Source organism: Sinocyclocheilus anshuiensis, unplaced genomic scaffold (genome assembly GCF_001515605.1).
Source record: "Sinocyclocheilus anshuiensis isolate Anshui unplaced genomic scaffold, SAMN03320099.WGS_v1.1 scaffold546, whole genome shotgun sequence".
Lineage (NCBI taxonomy): Eukaryota > Metazoa > Chordata > Actinopteri > Cypriniformes > Cyprinidae > Sinocyclocheilus > Sinocyclocheilus anshuiensis.
The window spans coordinates 1,937,635-1,953,530 of record NW_015542451.1 but is presented as its reverse complement, the minus strand read 5'-3'; the positions used below and the strand labels follow the sequence as shown (position 1 = coordinate 1,953,530).

General features: G+C 36.2%; 1 protein-coding gene across 1 annotated transcript; it reads left to right on the top strand.

Moving 5' to 3' along the window:
- Positions 1-461: 461 nt before the first annotated feature.
- cntd1 (cyclin N-terminal domain containing 1) lies at positions 462-7,755 on the top strand. Its single transcript, XM_016493078.1, has 7 exons — positions 462-795; positions 2,391-2,466; positions 2,542-2,713; positions 2,791-2,953; positions 4,935-5,079; positions 7,199-7,295; positions 7,421-7,755. Exons 1-7 carry the CDS (start codon positions 621-623, stop codon positions 7,520-7,522), a joined length of 930 nt encoding a protein of 309 aa, XP_016348564.1. The 5' UTR covers positions 462-620; the 3' UTR covers positions 7,523-7,755.
- Positions 7,756-15,896: the final 8,141 nt, after the last annotated feature.

Sequence of the window (15,896 nt, the reverse complement as noted above, 5' to 3'; positions counted from 1 at the left end):
TCTTTCTTTTTTATTTTTTTTGCAATGTCTGCGCAGCCCGTCGCTTTACAAGTTGTTGAGGGGAATAATTTGATGCAAGTTTACATGTAGCTTTATTAATTATTTAGTTTATTTTACATCAACTAATTTTAATTAATCTTTGACCAGCTGACTGTGAAGCGTGATTGTTGAACTGGCAGCATATGTAGATAAGGTCAGGTATAAATACAATAAAATTAATTACTTCAGTTATTGTAGTGATGTTATATTTCTTGTATTCCTGCATATTGTATTTGGGGTCTATGACCACAGCCCTAGAAGAAATGTATTCATAAAAAAAAAAAAAGCCACTTTTAAACAACCAATACGTTGATGGTGTTATCACGTGGTTTCTGCTACTTTTCTCAACGCCTCTCAGAATTGGCCAATCACAGTCGTCGTTAAAATTTCGAAAAAATAATTTATTTGGAATTCCTCTCGAATATATTTGCATGTCTTGTTATAAAGTCTTAAAAATTATACATCAGCATATAAAATAAAATAAAAAATAAAACGTGCTGATATTTAAACAAGCTTCGTGAGGGGATTTGGCTTTCTGGAGCAAAACGAACATTTCCAACACGATTAATCTTTACTAACAAATGGCGGGAAGTACTATGTTTTCACTGCACACCAGAGAACCGCTGAACCCGAGGTTTGGAGAGGTGTCTTTAGACATTTTAACCGATATTCTGTCCAACCTCAACAACAGAAACAAATCCAACTTGGAGAGCGTGTCAGATTTCTGTGGATGTCTGAAAGAAAGGAGGATAGTGGGTGAGTGTTGTTGGCTTTAAACTAATGTTAGCATATAATGTTAGCTAGTGTGATATGTCAGGGGTTTGGTATCAGATGGCAGTACCACAGTAATGTGAAGCATACTGTAATATGTTAGTGAATGATTTAAATATTTATAAACAATGTTCATAACATGACTTTGTGGTCCACTGATATATCGCCAAGCCAAGGCCGATATATCGCAGATGTATTCAAATAATCGGCCCCATAACTTTTCCTGTTTGACAGATTATTGTGGCAAGAGAGACTTTTATTTTGATGTAAATAATGATAGTAATGTAAATAACAATGTTTAATTGTTTTAGCAAACATAACTATTATGATAAGGGTCATTCCGTACCAAATCAACCAAATTTCAGAAACTTTCCCGGCTCAAATTTGAGATTTTGTCAATATTTTTTTAAGCCAAAATATTAAATGTCAGATGTATATTTACTGAGTAATCCACTGTTTTGTCACCTGAGATTCGGCAACAAGCTACAATTATAGTTTCAACATTATTTCTTCTTTAGATATTCCCCTTTAAATACAATAAGTATCAGCTGTATACACAAAGTGACCAACATTTGTTTTTCGACCACTGAAAATGGGTAATATTCAACAATCTGCACATGGAGCCGAATTGAAATCCCCATATCTCTGGGACTGAACTATAAAGGGCCTTGAAAATGAAGATTCAAAAAGAAAAGTTTATTAGGAATACAGTATATCTAAAATAATCAAAAAGAATATTGAGATAAATTTAATACTACTTGAGTGACATGCACACAACTTTAGAAAAAGTATATTTATGGCACTCGGACAGGTATGTTCTACGCTATTATTTTGATAGATGGGAAACCAGATACATTTCTAGTTTCAACATTATTTGTTCTTCAGACCTTCCTCTTTAAAAGAAAAAAAAGTATCATCTGTATGCAAAGTGACCCACATTTGGTTTTCTTGACCACTGAAAATGTGTACAATTCAACAATTTCCTCCTGGAGCCATATTGCGATTCCAATATTGCTGTGGGTTTGATTAGGGTTGGAGCTAAACTCTGCAGGACAGTGGCCCTTTAGGACCGAAGTTGCCCAGCCCTGATATAGAGCCTTAAAAATGAAGATGCCAAAAGGAAAGTTTGTTAAGACCCAAAATCTTAAAGGGCATTAAGATATCTTTAAAACTTCTTGATTTACAGGGATGCAAACTTTGGAGAAAAAACTTGAAAAGTGCTTTTTTTCCATTTTTGAATGGTCACCACTGGCATTTAATGCAACAAAGATTGCTCAAGTCAACCGATTTTACTAATAGACCAACCAATCTCTGTGTAAAAATAACATAATGATGCTGCCATCTTTCTGAAGTAATTTTACCCCCCTGTAATTTGGCTCCGAATCTCAGGTGAAAATTGTCATTTTGAAAAACATAGATATTAATGTGTTCCATATGTGTAGTATTTAGCCTAAAAATACAATGATAAGACTATTGTAAGACTATCATTGCAATGACGTCATGTCTGAAATGTACTGTAATACTAATATGCTGATACGTTTATGTTCATGTATTATCACCCTTGTTTATTCGGTCCGCAGAGTGTGTGTTTCATCTCTGTGAGGAGCTGGGACTGAATCCTGCGGTTGGATACCAGGCAATCGAAATACTGGAGAGGTAGTTTAAAGAATCTTGAAAGAGCATTATTCACTGTAAACCTGTTTAAAACAACTTCCCTTTGTCATGCTCTAGGTTTATGGCCAAATATATTGAACATCTAATCCGCAGCCAGAAAGGTCAAGTAGGATCATCTGAGGACACAGGAAAATTTGAGGAGCTCATCTTCCAAACACTCAAGAAGAAGTTCTTTCTCTCCATCCTCTCAAGCGTTCAGATAGCCAGCAAACTGGACCTGTACTCCAACGTATGTTTATTTCATAAATTAGAACGTAACGAACATTCCATGCGTTATGTGATCAGTTCTATTTGTGTTTTGTCTAGGTTGTTAACAATGACATTGCCATGAGATTTCTGCAGGCAGTTGGTTACCCTTGCTCCAAAGAGCAGCTCTTGGACTCTGAGATTCTCGTTTTAAAAACTCTCAACTTTAATTTAAATGTCCCAAATCCTTTAACATACGTGGAGACCCTTTTGGAAGTGCTGGGTAAGTAGTGTGTTTCTCAGGTATCCGCTATAAATTTAGATCGCACATAACTCAAATGGTCTTAATCACTGTGTTTTGTGCATTTACACCGTACCAAATCAACCAAATTTCAGAAACTTTCCCGGCTCAGATTTGAGATTTTGTCAATATTTTTTTAAGCCAAAATATTAAATGTCAGATGTATATTTACTGAGTAATCCACTGTTTTGTCACCTGAGATTCGGCAACAAGCTACAATTATAGTTTCAACATTATTTCTTCTTTAGATATTCCCCTTTAAATACAATAAGTATCAGCTGTATACACAAAGTGACCAACATTTGTTTTTCGACCACTGAAAATGGGTAATATTCAACAATCTGCACATGGAGCCGAATTGAAATCCCCATATCTCTGGGACTGAACTATAAAGGGCCTTGAAAATGAAGATTCAAAAAGAAAAGTTTATTAGGAATACAGTATATCTAAAATAATCAAAAAGAATATTGAGATAAATTTAATACTACTTGAGTGACATGCACACAACTTTAGAAAAAGTATATTTATGGCACTCGGACAGGTATGTTCTACGCTATTATTTTGATAGATGGGAAACCAGATACATTTCTAGTTTCAACATTATTTGTTCTTCAGACCTTCCTCTTTAAAAGAAAAAAAAGTATCATCTGTATGCAAAGTGACCCACATTTGGTTTTCTTGACCACTGAAAATGTGTACAATTCAACAATTTCCTCCTGGAGCCATATTGCGATTCCAATATTGCTGTGGGTTTGATTAGGGTTGGAGCTAAACTCTGCAGGACAGTGGCCCTTTAGGACCGAAGTTGCCCAGCCCTGATATAGAGCCTTAAAAATGAAGATGCCAAAAGGAAAGTTTGTTAAGACCCAAAATCTTAAAGGGCATTAAGATATCTTTAAAACTTCTTGATTTACAGGGATGCAAACTTTGGAGAAAAAACTTGAAAAGTGCTTTTTTTCCATTTTTGAATGGTCACCACTGGCATTTAATGCAACAAAGATTGCTCAAGTCAACCGATTTTACTAATAGACCAACCAATCTCTGTGTAAAAATAACATAATGATGCTGCCATCTTTCTGAAGTAATTTTACCCCCCTGTAATTTGGCTCCGAATCTCAGGTGAAAATTGTCATTTTGAAAAACATAGATATTAATGTGTTCCATATGTGTAGTATTTAGCCTAAAAATACAATGATAAGACTATTGTAAGACTATCATTGCAATGACGTCATGTCTGAAACGTACTGTAATACTAATATGCTGATACGTTTATGTTCATGTATTATCACCCTTGTTTATTCGGTCCGCAGAGTGTGTGTTTCATCTCTGTGAGGAGCTGGGACTGAATCCTGCGGTTGGATACCAGGCAATCGAAATACTGGAGAGGTAGTTTAAAGAATCTTGAAAGAGCATTATTCACTGTAAACCTGTTTAAAACAACTTCCCTTTGTCATGCTCTAGGTTTATGGCCAAATATATTGAACATCTAATCCGCAGCCAGAAAGGTCAAGTAGGATCATCTGAGGACACAGGAAAATTTGAGGAGCTCATCTTCCAAACACTCAAGAAGAAGTTCTTTCTCTCCATCCTCTCAAGCGTTCAGATAGCCAGCAAACTGGACCTGTACTCCAACGTATGTTTATTTCATAAATTAGAACGTAACGAACATTCCATGCGTTATGTGATCAGTTCTATTTGTGTTTGTCTAGGTTGTTAACAATGACATTGCCATGAGATTTCTGCAGGCAGTTGGTTACCCTTGCTCCAAAGAGCAGCTCTTGGACTCTGAGATTCTCGTTTTAAAAACTCTCAACTTTAATTTAAATGTCCCAAATCCTTTAACATACGTGGAGACCCTTTTGGAAGTGCTGGGTAAGTAGTGTGTTTCTCAGGTATCCGCTATAAATTTAGATCGCACATAACTCAAATGGTCTTAATCACTGTGTTTTGTGCATTTACACAGGCCATAATGATGCAAGTGTCCCTGTTGCTCAACTACATCACCTGTGTGTGCGTGTACTGCAGTTCATTTACCTGCAGAGGGAGACAATCTACAACTCATTGCTCAAATCTGCCACTGGATGCTCCAGTCCTTCCCATGAACAAAGGTAACAGGGTTTTATTAATTTTCCCCATTGACTCTCTCTACTAATGTTTTTAAAGGTGAAGTATGTAATTTTGGTTCAGATGCTTTCTCCTTCCAGCTTAATGTGTAGACAAAACTACAAATATGCCATTCCTGTGGCCTAGTGACCACTGAGTTGAATTAGTTTGAACAAAGTGGTTGTTTGGGTTCAAGAATATAGATTGTGTTCATTGTCGTGGTAACTTGTGCTACATAGCTAACCTGGTCCGGAGCAGGTTTTATTCTGGTAAGAGATCACAAACCTAAACTGGACCAATCAGCTGTGAGCAAAGTGACATATTTCAGATGCAATGAAACCACTACCCCTGGATCTCTTGCTCAAATTAAACCACTTAAAAAAAATGTAGAGATTTAATTGTCCAGCTTTTGCTGCTAACACACACACACATATATATTAGGGGTGTAACGGTACACGTATTCGTACTAGTGTTGTCACGGTACCAAAATTTCAGTATTCGTAACACCAGCATGGGGTTTCGACTTTGACACGTGCAGTGCTCATGTTTATTCAATGAAGTCAAAGCCTTTTGGAAAATCTATTTGTGGCGGTCAGTTTTGATATTGTGGCGGGCCGCCACAAATAAATCAATGTATGGAAAACACTGAGAAGATATAAATATTAAAAATTAAAATGAAACTTACCTGCTTGAACTCTTTCATTTGTTCTGGGTGTCTTTAAAGTGTTTTGTTAGTTTAGTGTGTTTCCTCTTTTTGATGTCGCCACGTCTCAGTGCTTTTATGAAGAGAGCGCATCTGCGCACCTTTCGGATAGCGCATCAAGAACCGGGTTGACCGGGTACTCGGTACCACCGGTACTTAAAAAAACCTGGTACCGTAACGTTTTAATTTTTTTAGTACCGAACCCGACTTGGTACCGAAGTACCGGGTCTTTTGACAACACTAATTCTTACCGGAAATTTTCGGTACGAGTCTTTCGGTTCGGTACGCATGTGTACTGAACAAATACAGTGTTGTTTTAACCACTGCACGAGTGGAACTTAATTGAAAACTTCCAGTGTTATATATTGTACTTTTGATAAGAAACAAAGTCTTATCTTTCAAATTATGTCCTTTTTTCAAGAAATTCAAACAATAAATGCTGTTTTGATGCTCTTTGATGCTGCGCAACTGGTCGCTGTATAAACGCCTCGGCTCAAACGGCAGCGCGATCATCTCTTCCTCTGTACTACTAGTTTTAACGCGAAATAAACATGAAAGAACATCTCATGCCTCATGTAATCGCTCAATCAGCGTTTCAACCGCAGAAAGACGTCAATAAAACAGTTTGTAAACAAAATGTCACAAAGCGTTTCATTTACTTTACCTGTTAGTGATGTCTTAATTATTTACTGTATGTTTAAATAAATCTGTTATGAAACGAGTTATGAGAGGCACTGTGTAAATGAATATATTTCAACAACAAATATAATTTTTATAATTTAGAAGTTAATTTAAAAACTGCATTATGTGCAATTTACGTGTTTGCATAATTTTTATTTTTTTAAGTTGAGTGTTGCTTGTTATATTTAAAAATAAATAGTAATTAAATTGAAGTTTGGGCTCTGTAGTTAATTGTATCCTTAGGCCAAATGTAAAAGGGCTCACTATAGTTTAGAGCATAGTTTAGAGAAAATTTGAGTTATAACTGAATTTATTTAAAGAAAGAGTAATTTGTTCAGTAAACCTCTATTAAAAAAACAAAACACCATTTAGGTGAAACTCAGAATTTGTTTAACTAGCTTTGAGTAACAGGCCACTGAAAAATGCAAACGCTGGCACTTTAAAATATTTCTCAGGTCTAACTTTTGGTTCAACCAATAATATGAGTTTCAGGTGAGCGACGCCTATCAACATGATAAATTACCTCCACATAGCATTACCCACAACTCTCTACCATCAGCGGTGTGTATTGTGCTCACATTATGTAAATCTAGTTAATAAATTTGCTGTTTGGTGGTGCGTGAATTACACAGTTCACCTTCAACAAGGTCATAACTCATTCCGAGGTAAACGTCACACTGTTTTATGGTTAAACCTGCCATAGCCATAGGAATAGGAAGTATATTTTGTGTTTGTAACAGAGCCAAGTTTGTGTCGGTGACCGAGGACTTCATGCTTCTGGGAGTGGGAGTCATTGCTGTGGCCGCCTTCATTCATCATATCTCAACATGGGAAAAGGTACAGCTCCTGAATCTAGATCATGATTCTGTCAGTCACCGTGAAGTGTATTTAAATATTTATTACTTGCTTCAAACGTGCCAGTCTCAAAGGATTCTAGTGAGTTTGGTTCATGTGTGGTGCAGGTAGTGGAGGAGCTGACAGGAATAACAGGGATTTCAGGCCAGAGTATCATGGACTTTGCGTATGTCACCCTGATGCACATCACCAAGACCAAATCCGTCTGATGCTTTTATGTGTTGAAGTCAGAAATATGACATGTGAAGAACAGATTACAGCTAGAGTACAGATATAAGACATATATAAGGTGATAACATTGTAAATATAAGGTCCATATAAGATTTCGCTCAAAATTATCTTGTAAACGTACAATGTAAAGATAAAACATGAAAATGAAAGAGGAACTTGCCATTCACATTTCATTATGCAATGATTTCTTCCCATCGCACTTCTTCACAATGAGCACACAATCTTAAACAGATAAAGAAATTCAATAATATTTTCTACTGTATCTAGTAAAATAAGTCAATTACATAAAGTAGATTGTTCTCATTAGAATCCAAAAAAATAAGTTGGTTGGTTAAGTTAGTTTGACAAGTTGTGTCCCAAATGATGACACTCTTCACGTAATTGGTAATTAAAGCTGTGACTGTTGAGTGCATGAAGTGGCCAACATTCCACACTTCTTTCTTTTCAGTTAATTAAGTGCATCATCCAGGCTTTTGAGGTGCAATGGCATAGAAGAATGCGTAAGTGTGCTAATTGGGAAGTACAAACAGTCTTAATTAGCATAGAGGTCAGCTGGCCCCTGCTTTCAGTCTTTACTCTTTTATAAGACCTCAGGGCAAGATCCAAGATGGTGATTGTTGTTATACAAGCTTTAACGTAGTATTGTTTCATTTTACCATACTAAGCCTTGGTCTGGCAGATTCTTAGGCAGCACTGCATGTCTTCCTAATGGAGAAGGAAATCCCATAATACATTTCAACAAGATCAGTGGAAAAATGAAAACCTAGATGGTGGATGAAGCAAGTGAAATGCTGATATTATTTGCAAAAAGTAGTTAAAGTAGTGATGAAACGTAAGTAGCAACGCTTCTTTTCTTCCGTATTGTGACGTACATTCAAGTGTAACGGATTATTGAACAAGAAAAAATGTAGGGCGGGGACTTGGTTCTATCCATCGATTGTTGATTGGATGTTGAGATGTGGGCGTGGTGCACATGAGTTTACAGGGGTGGAATTAAGCAGACTAAATGATCAGCATGCGTCACCAGAGAGAAGTCTGGAGTTTCACTGCAAGATCCAGTTATGACATTTAAACATTACAAATATTTAAAACAATGAAACATTTATTGTTCACAGTAAAATCTGTAACAGCATGTTAAAAATAGGGTTAATTCTCATTTCATGCCAACTTTATAATTAAAAACAGACTGGTAGGATTTGAGTTGGACTCGGGTGTTTTTAAAAGGATAAATTATTGACTTTTAAAGTGCATGCAAATGCACATACTGTTAGCTCATCCAATGATGTGACTTTGGGGTGATTAGTGGCAAAGGGGAGTGTGCTTGAAACTTGTCTGAAAACAGTCATTATTTTTGCATTTGTGTTTGATGTCTCTGCACTTCATCTTAAAATATGACCTACAGAGACAACAGTGGCAATTATCTTACTGGAGCAAGTTTTAGAGTAACCATGTCTATTTAAAAAATGGTCCTTTTATTTAGCTTTCTTTGGCTCTGGAGAGACACCTCTTGACTCTTGTGTTACTTATCAAGCAAATAAGGGAAGATGGAGAGTCTCTGCCCAAAAATGTGTCTTGTCCGATGGTCCACAGCTTTAATTATGTGAACTAAAACTTTGTATGTTTTCTAAAATGTAGTATAAAGTATAAACACAGTATAGGTGCATTATATGGCCAGTGATCATAACAGTACAAGTGGTATCATAAGGTAGAAATCTGCAAAAATATCATGAGGCATAATAATAAACATTGTAAATGTGCAGGTTATTGTACAGCGAAGTATATAAAAAAAACTGCAAGCAAAAAGAGATGACTTGGTGTCTTTTCCCCAAATCATTATTTACCAAAATATAGCCTATTTGGTAAACCATAATTTACCAGCTTTTATATATCAGCCTAATTTTCTTTTTAAAAATTAGGATTTATCGGTTACGTTTGCCATTAAATTACAGATATGACTGCCAATATTTTGTGTGTCCTTACAAATTTAAGATTTATTTGAATTATCAAATTAAATGGATTTTATATAACACCTTATGTTTGGGGGAAAAGTGTGCAGATCAAAGAATGACTATTATTGCATGCATAAATGTCTGTGTGAGCAGTATTGCTGTGCCATATGATAAACGTGTGAAAAATCGGACAGCACTTACTGTTGAGTGGTGCTGGGTATTTCCTCCTTATGGATCTTCCACGGATCCTCATGTTGTTTCAAGGTGTCCATATCTAATAACAGCAATAGATACACTATTTAGAGCAGAAAAAGCAGATCTTCTGAAAAGAAAACAAAAGGCTCTCCTAGAAACTCTATATACTAAAATATTAGTTTTTTCCTATATTTTGTGCTCAGTGTGTTGATCTTTGTTTTTCTTGTCTCTTATTCCTCCAGCAGGTTTCTAGATTAATCATCCATTAGTTACTAAGACAGTGTCCTACAACAACAGAACTAAGGAGGGCCCGTTTACATTAAACAAACATCTTTTTTATTTTACCTTTTTTGTGTTGCTGAAATTGTGTGTTTACTGTTTGTGGTTATTGTTAAGATAAGGTGAATAGCGCCCCCTGCGGCAACACGTTTCAAACAATGGTGTAGTGGTTATTTTCACCAACAGAAGGGGCTACAAGCTGCGGTGTTACTTGACTGCTTCTTAAGTCTTGTCTCTAGTTTTGTGTTTTGTTAGGGTCCTTGTCACTTCTTGTAGCATGAGACACTACGACCCAATCAGGTTTGCACAGGTAGTCCAGCTCCTCCAGGATGGCATGTCAATACGTGCCGTCGCAAGGAGGAACCTATTATTATCCTGAGGAAACCTTTTATGCTGAAATGGCGAGTGGACATGTTTGTAGCGCCGACAGGTATTTATTTATTTATATTTCATGTATTTTTTTTTTAATTTTATTATGTTTTTTTTTTTTTATGTGAAACCTTAATAGAGGCTACAGGATATTATAAGGAGGAAGATGTAATGATATGTAAGATATATAATAATATTAAAATACAATTATAAATAAACTTAAAAAAATAAGTAATTTTAAAAGTTACTTATAACACCATTTCAATCCTATATAGCACTATCAAAACATGGTTCTTTATAGAGTTCTATTAAGGATTCCTTTTAGCACCAAAAAGGGTTCTGCTATTGTTACAAGATGAAGGACCCCAATTTTTTACTGTTTAGAACCATTTTTCGCAGTCTACTTACAAAGTTGATGTATTTCATATCCTCTGATTTCTTGACGAACTTCACTGCCACCTGATCAACAAAAGAAAGAAGAATTTGATTTGTGTGAGAAATATTTTCAATTAACGTGTAGAGGTCATATCATTGCAATCATTAATACAGACATGTAAAGTTTGTAAATATAAATTCCAAGCATGAATAAAAAACCCATGTAGAGTATATTTGGTTCATCTGACAATTTAAAAAGGTCAATTGCTCTAAACACTGGACATAACATACACTAGAAGGACTTCAATGCGAAATTGCATTTCCTTTTAAATGCAAAGGGATGAAGATAAGAAATTACTAGCTAAGTTAAATAAACAAATAAAAAAGATACCTCAAGGTCTCCAAGTCCTCTTTGACCCAGCATATTGCCGACTTCATAGTAGGAAAAGATGTCTATAAAAGATAAATAAGAGTATTTGACATTAAAAATCAAGCAGTGACATGTTCTACAGAGCGGCGTAGTCCATCTAAAACTATTAAACATTTTTTTACATCTTATATTACACATGCAATTTTATAAGCTCAAACGAATTGAAATTAGAATTTTTTTTATTAGAAGTAAAACAAACTTGCTTTATATGATTTTTTTTTTTTTACATAAAAACTTAAAATTCACAATCATCAACTACCCATTAAGTGCATATAAAAACAAATTGAGTATAAACTTTTAAAGTGCAAATTAATGACTGCTTCATACCTGAGCAAGGATCAAACAAGGCCCTGGTAAGTTCTTCGTACCTCGCTTAATACATCTGAGATGATTCGAAAGATGCCAGATCTTCTAATCATGATAAATGGAGTGTAGCATTAGTTCTGGCAGGTCACATTAGTCAAGCCTCAGCTGATCCACGTCTACCTATAGGAATACGACGCTAATCATAATTCCCTTTATAAGGTCCTTTCAGTCATTATTCAGCAGCTATCGCTTTGCTCAGGAGCTAATCACCCACCTCCATCCCCAGCTCCTCCTCTCGTCCAGTCAGGACTTGGCATTGGATATTTCTTCTTAATTCTTGACCACTGAATTATGTTGATATATAAAATAATCACTTAGAACATTGATGATATCTGCTACATTAATCATTAATGTTGGTTCTGTTCAGTTTACCCTGGGGGGGTATTTATGCTCTCCCTGCTCCTATCCATGCTAGGCTGAATGGATGGGCAGGGAGTGTTGCCCAGAACAGAACCATACCCCCAACCTAAAATGTATGCTAATTGTAAGTTATCTTTGACGATAGTGGTACTGACAGAACTGATCTCTTGCTAATTTGGTTCTTCAAACGAATCTGCGGATCTGATTAAAATATCTGGATTAAGTTGTCTAAGATTACTGTGCGTTCTCGTGTTCCCCGTAAAGGGCAGATGCATCGATACTCAAAACCACGATCAGCAATGCAGCGATTGGCTGTGGCAAGACGGCAACGTAATGACATCATATAATTAAAAAAGACACCTGACGAAAAACTTGACAAATTTCTGGACATTTATAAGTAAACAGCCAAGTGAACAAACCTGCATAAATGTTATAATAGATAAATTAAATGTGCACTGTTTTACATGATTCCCAATTATTTATATTCACGATTTCTAGTATTTGTACAGGCTTTACAATTTTATTTCGATGTTGTAATTAGCAATCCATGTAATTTTATTTTTGAAGCAGATTTGTTATGTGACAGCATTAATTAAAGTTTCTTAAGGGTCAAGATCATGTTAACTGCATCTCCTGTGCTCCATTCCCATAATAGCTGCGCATTTTACTGAGGACAGCTTCCACAACACGAGGGAGTACAGTGCCGGATTCGCCAAAAGCTTTTGTTGAAAGACGGAGCAAGGGGTGTGGCAGTACTGAAACACCGTCTAAGCTGTTCGCCAATCACAACACGTTCATCAAAGCCGGAACTAATCGAGCCGTTTTTGCCAGGCTGTGGAGAAAGGTATTTTAATAAAGTAAATTATGTGAAAAATAATGCGTTTTTCGAACCACCAAGCATGAGAGCATGTTCTAGTACACCCCCAAAACAAAATCAAGACTTTGTAAAAGAGCATAATAGGACCCCTTTAAGCTTATGGACCTGTTGCTATGACAGCAAGTCCAGGATGTGCTTCGAAGAACCAAATAAACCAAGATCATGCCAAATCGTCAACAATCAAATCCAGCTAACTGAGTTAGTGACGTACGAAGAACGGGCCCCTGAAGTTTGAAGAGCATCCGTATACCTGTCGGGCTCAGTGTGGACTGGAGTTTGGAAGGCATTTACACTGCAGTTGGACTAGCCCTCCTATGACAGAAAAGGACCGTTCAAATTAACTTTTTCTTTTTATGTTTCTCCTTTTTTCCTTTTTTTTTGCCCTATCCACATCAGAAGCACATTGATGCACGTGTTGTTAAAGTGATGTTAACGTTCGAATAGTTAATACCATTCAAGCTTTATCATGTATTTTCATATGTATTCATATTTGAATGTTCATAGACCACTGATCTGTTAAAGTGTTTTGTTTTTTTAAATAAATATGTTATAGTGCTACCTAATAGGCTGATTTGTCAAGGCTGCAAATTTTGACTCTGAAAAAGTGAGGGTATCTCTTGCTATGTGAAGTAAATAACACACAGTTCAGTTTTTCAGTGCCTGCTTGAGCAAATGGATTCTGTATTATGTAATGTTTTCCTACATTTTTGACTGTGCCCTATTTTTACAGGTGCTCACAAACTAAAAAGTGAGCATATAGTCCTGGACATAGAAAACTTCAGCAAATAAATGCATTTCCTATTCTCATAACATGGTCATGTAACGTACTTTCAGTGTTTCTCCTGGACTGTAGCACAGCTCTCTCTGCCTTTTTCTCACCCTCAGCTGAGCTAGTCTTCTGGGTGTTTTTTTTCACTAACTTTCTTCTTCATTCATTCATAATGATTCACTTTGGCCACTTAACAAGGCCTATTTCAAATTTACAGAACAAAATCAAGTTCAAAACAAAAAATCTAAAATATTTGGTCTAGAATTAATGAAATATAATCAAGAATTACATTAAAACAACTTACTTTATAATCATAAGAAGGGGTGAGCCTCTGGCTCAACTTACCCCAGGGCTTTTTGCTCAAATTACCCCACTCTTACCATTTTAATAAACGTGTATCATCCAGCAGTTTAGAGCTAACATCATGCTGACAGTATAGCCTCATGTTCTGACGTCCTAAAACATAAACACATATGTGATATTTTTTCAGATTTGTCTGTAATTGTTCAGACACAAGAAGCATGAGTCCTTAACATTAAAAAAGCATTTTGAACAGCAAAAAACAAGTTTTTTTTTAACTTAAATGTAGCCTCTCTCATGGTTCCCATGGGGTGAGTACACTCTAAAAAATGCTAGGTTAAAAAGGGACAAACCCAGGTATTGGGTTGTTTTGACCCAGCCTTTTTAACCCAGCATTTTTTAGAGTGTAAAATGGATAACTCTTCATATATTTGTGGTCACATCACCAATTTTGTTTAATGTTGCCTAGTAACAAGTGATGGTGCGTGAGTTTGTTATTAATGCACGAACAAACCGTGTATGTGCGATTGCGGAACACTGTATTTTTATACAAGCACATTTCAATATGGTTGCATGTCAGGTGAGTGTTTTATAATGGATACTCATTGAAGAAGTGCGTTCTGGAGGAGTTTCCACACATTCAGAGTGTTTTTACTTTTCATTTGTATTTTGCAGTGTTTAGTCATTCTGAATGGATCTGTATAATATACTGCAGGAATGTCAAAAACAGAGTTTAGCTCCAATTCTAATGAAACACACCTGAACCATCAATCTAATCTAGTCAAGGTCTTCATTATTACTTGAAAACTGTAATAGGAGTGTTGAAGCGAAACTCTCAGGACAGTTTGACACCTGGTCTACTGTACAGTATATGCTGTCAGGTCAGTTTTTCCTTCAGTTATATTTTTTCTTGGAACTTTCACTGTTTAGCATTTGCTGAAATTATTGGATGTGGTTCAGCCCTACCTAGAAAACTTTCCATCAGCCGCTGCTGCTCAACATAAGACAGATCAGGTAGAGAACTCACATCACTGTTGTGGCTTTTAGTCAATTTATTTGAGCTCTTTCCAATCTGATTTAATTCCATTTCACAAGGTCTCGGTCTGATTTGATTCAGATCCATTTGAGTATATTTCAGATATAATTTCCCTTTTACTTATGAAAGAAACTCATATTTTTAACATTTTTTTCATGAAAATAACTGGCTCATAAGAGTTGTTTGTTTAGGGAATCACACTGTAAATAAATTCCTAAAAGTTTACTTTAATTTTATATTTTATTTATATATTTATTTATTTGTGTGTGTGTGTGTGTGTGTGTGTAATGTCAAATTTTGATAGTTCAATCAATCTTTTGTTGAAAAATAGGAGTGTAAACTTTTGCAGTTGTCATCTAAGACACACTACTCTACAGGATCAACAACTTTTGCTTTAAGTAAAGAAAGAGTAGCTATGGGCACTGAATCTTCTCTCATGTACTCTACCAGATTATTGGCCAATCAATACAATTAGTTACGGTGTTTTGAACAGCTTGTTGTGTCTGTTGCGATCCTGTATGATGGGATGAAAGCACATGCCAGAGCTCCATCACTTCCATGAGGTCACCATAGCAACCGGAGCCTTTTACCAGTCATTTGGGAATTCCACTGTTGCACGGCTCACTTGCCAAATAAGTAAATCAGCCCTTCGGCGGCTCGCACTTTCGCGTCTCTTTAGCAACCAGTTGCTATGCAGCTACTGTTGCCATGCCTGTGCAGAGGGATTTATGGGAACTGTGTAAGTATTTCTGTGATCGTCCTCCACCCCCAAACTCTCTGAAATGGTTTGATCATCGGGGAGAATTGCTCTTGATTACGTAATTCGTAACGCACAAATCGATTGACACTTACATTCAATCCGAGGAGCTTGTGTGTTTTTATAGAAGCATCTATAAGAGTGGAATTGTGTGGGTTTCCTCCCACTGACAATCAGCAGTCTTCATGATAGGCTGATTTCCTACACGCCGCTGTTCACATCTATGGGCCGGTGTCAAAGTCACTTCCAGCCATTATACAGACTCTCTGAGTCCTTGAGAGAGGGAATAA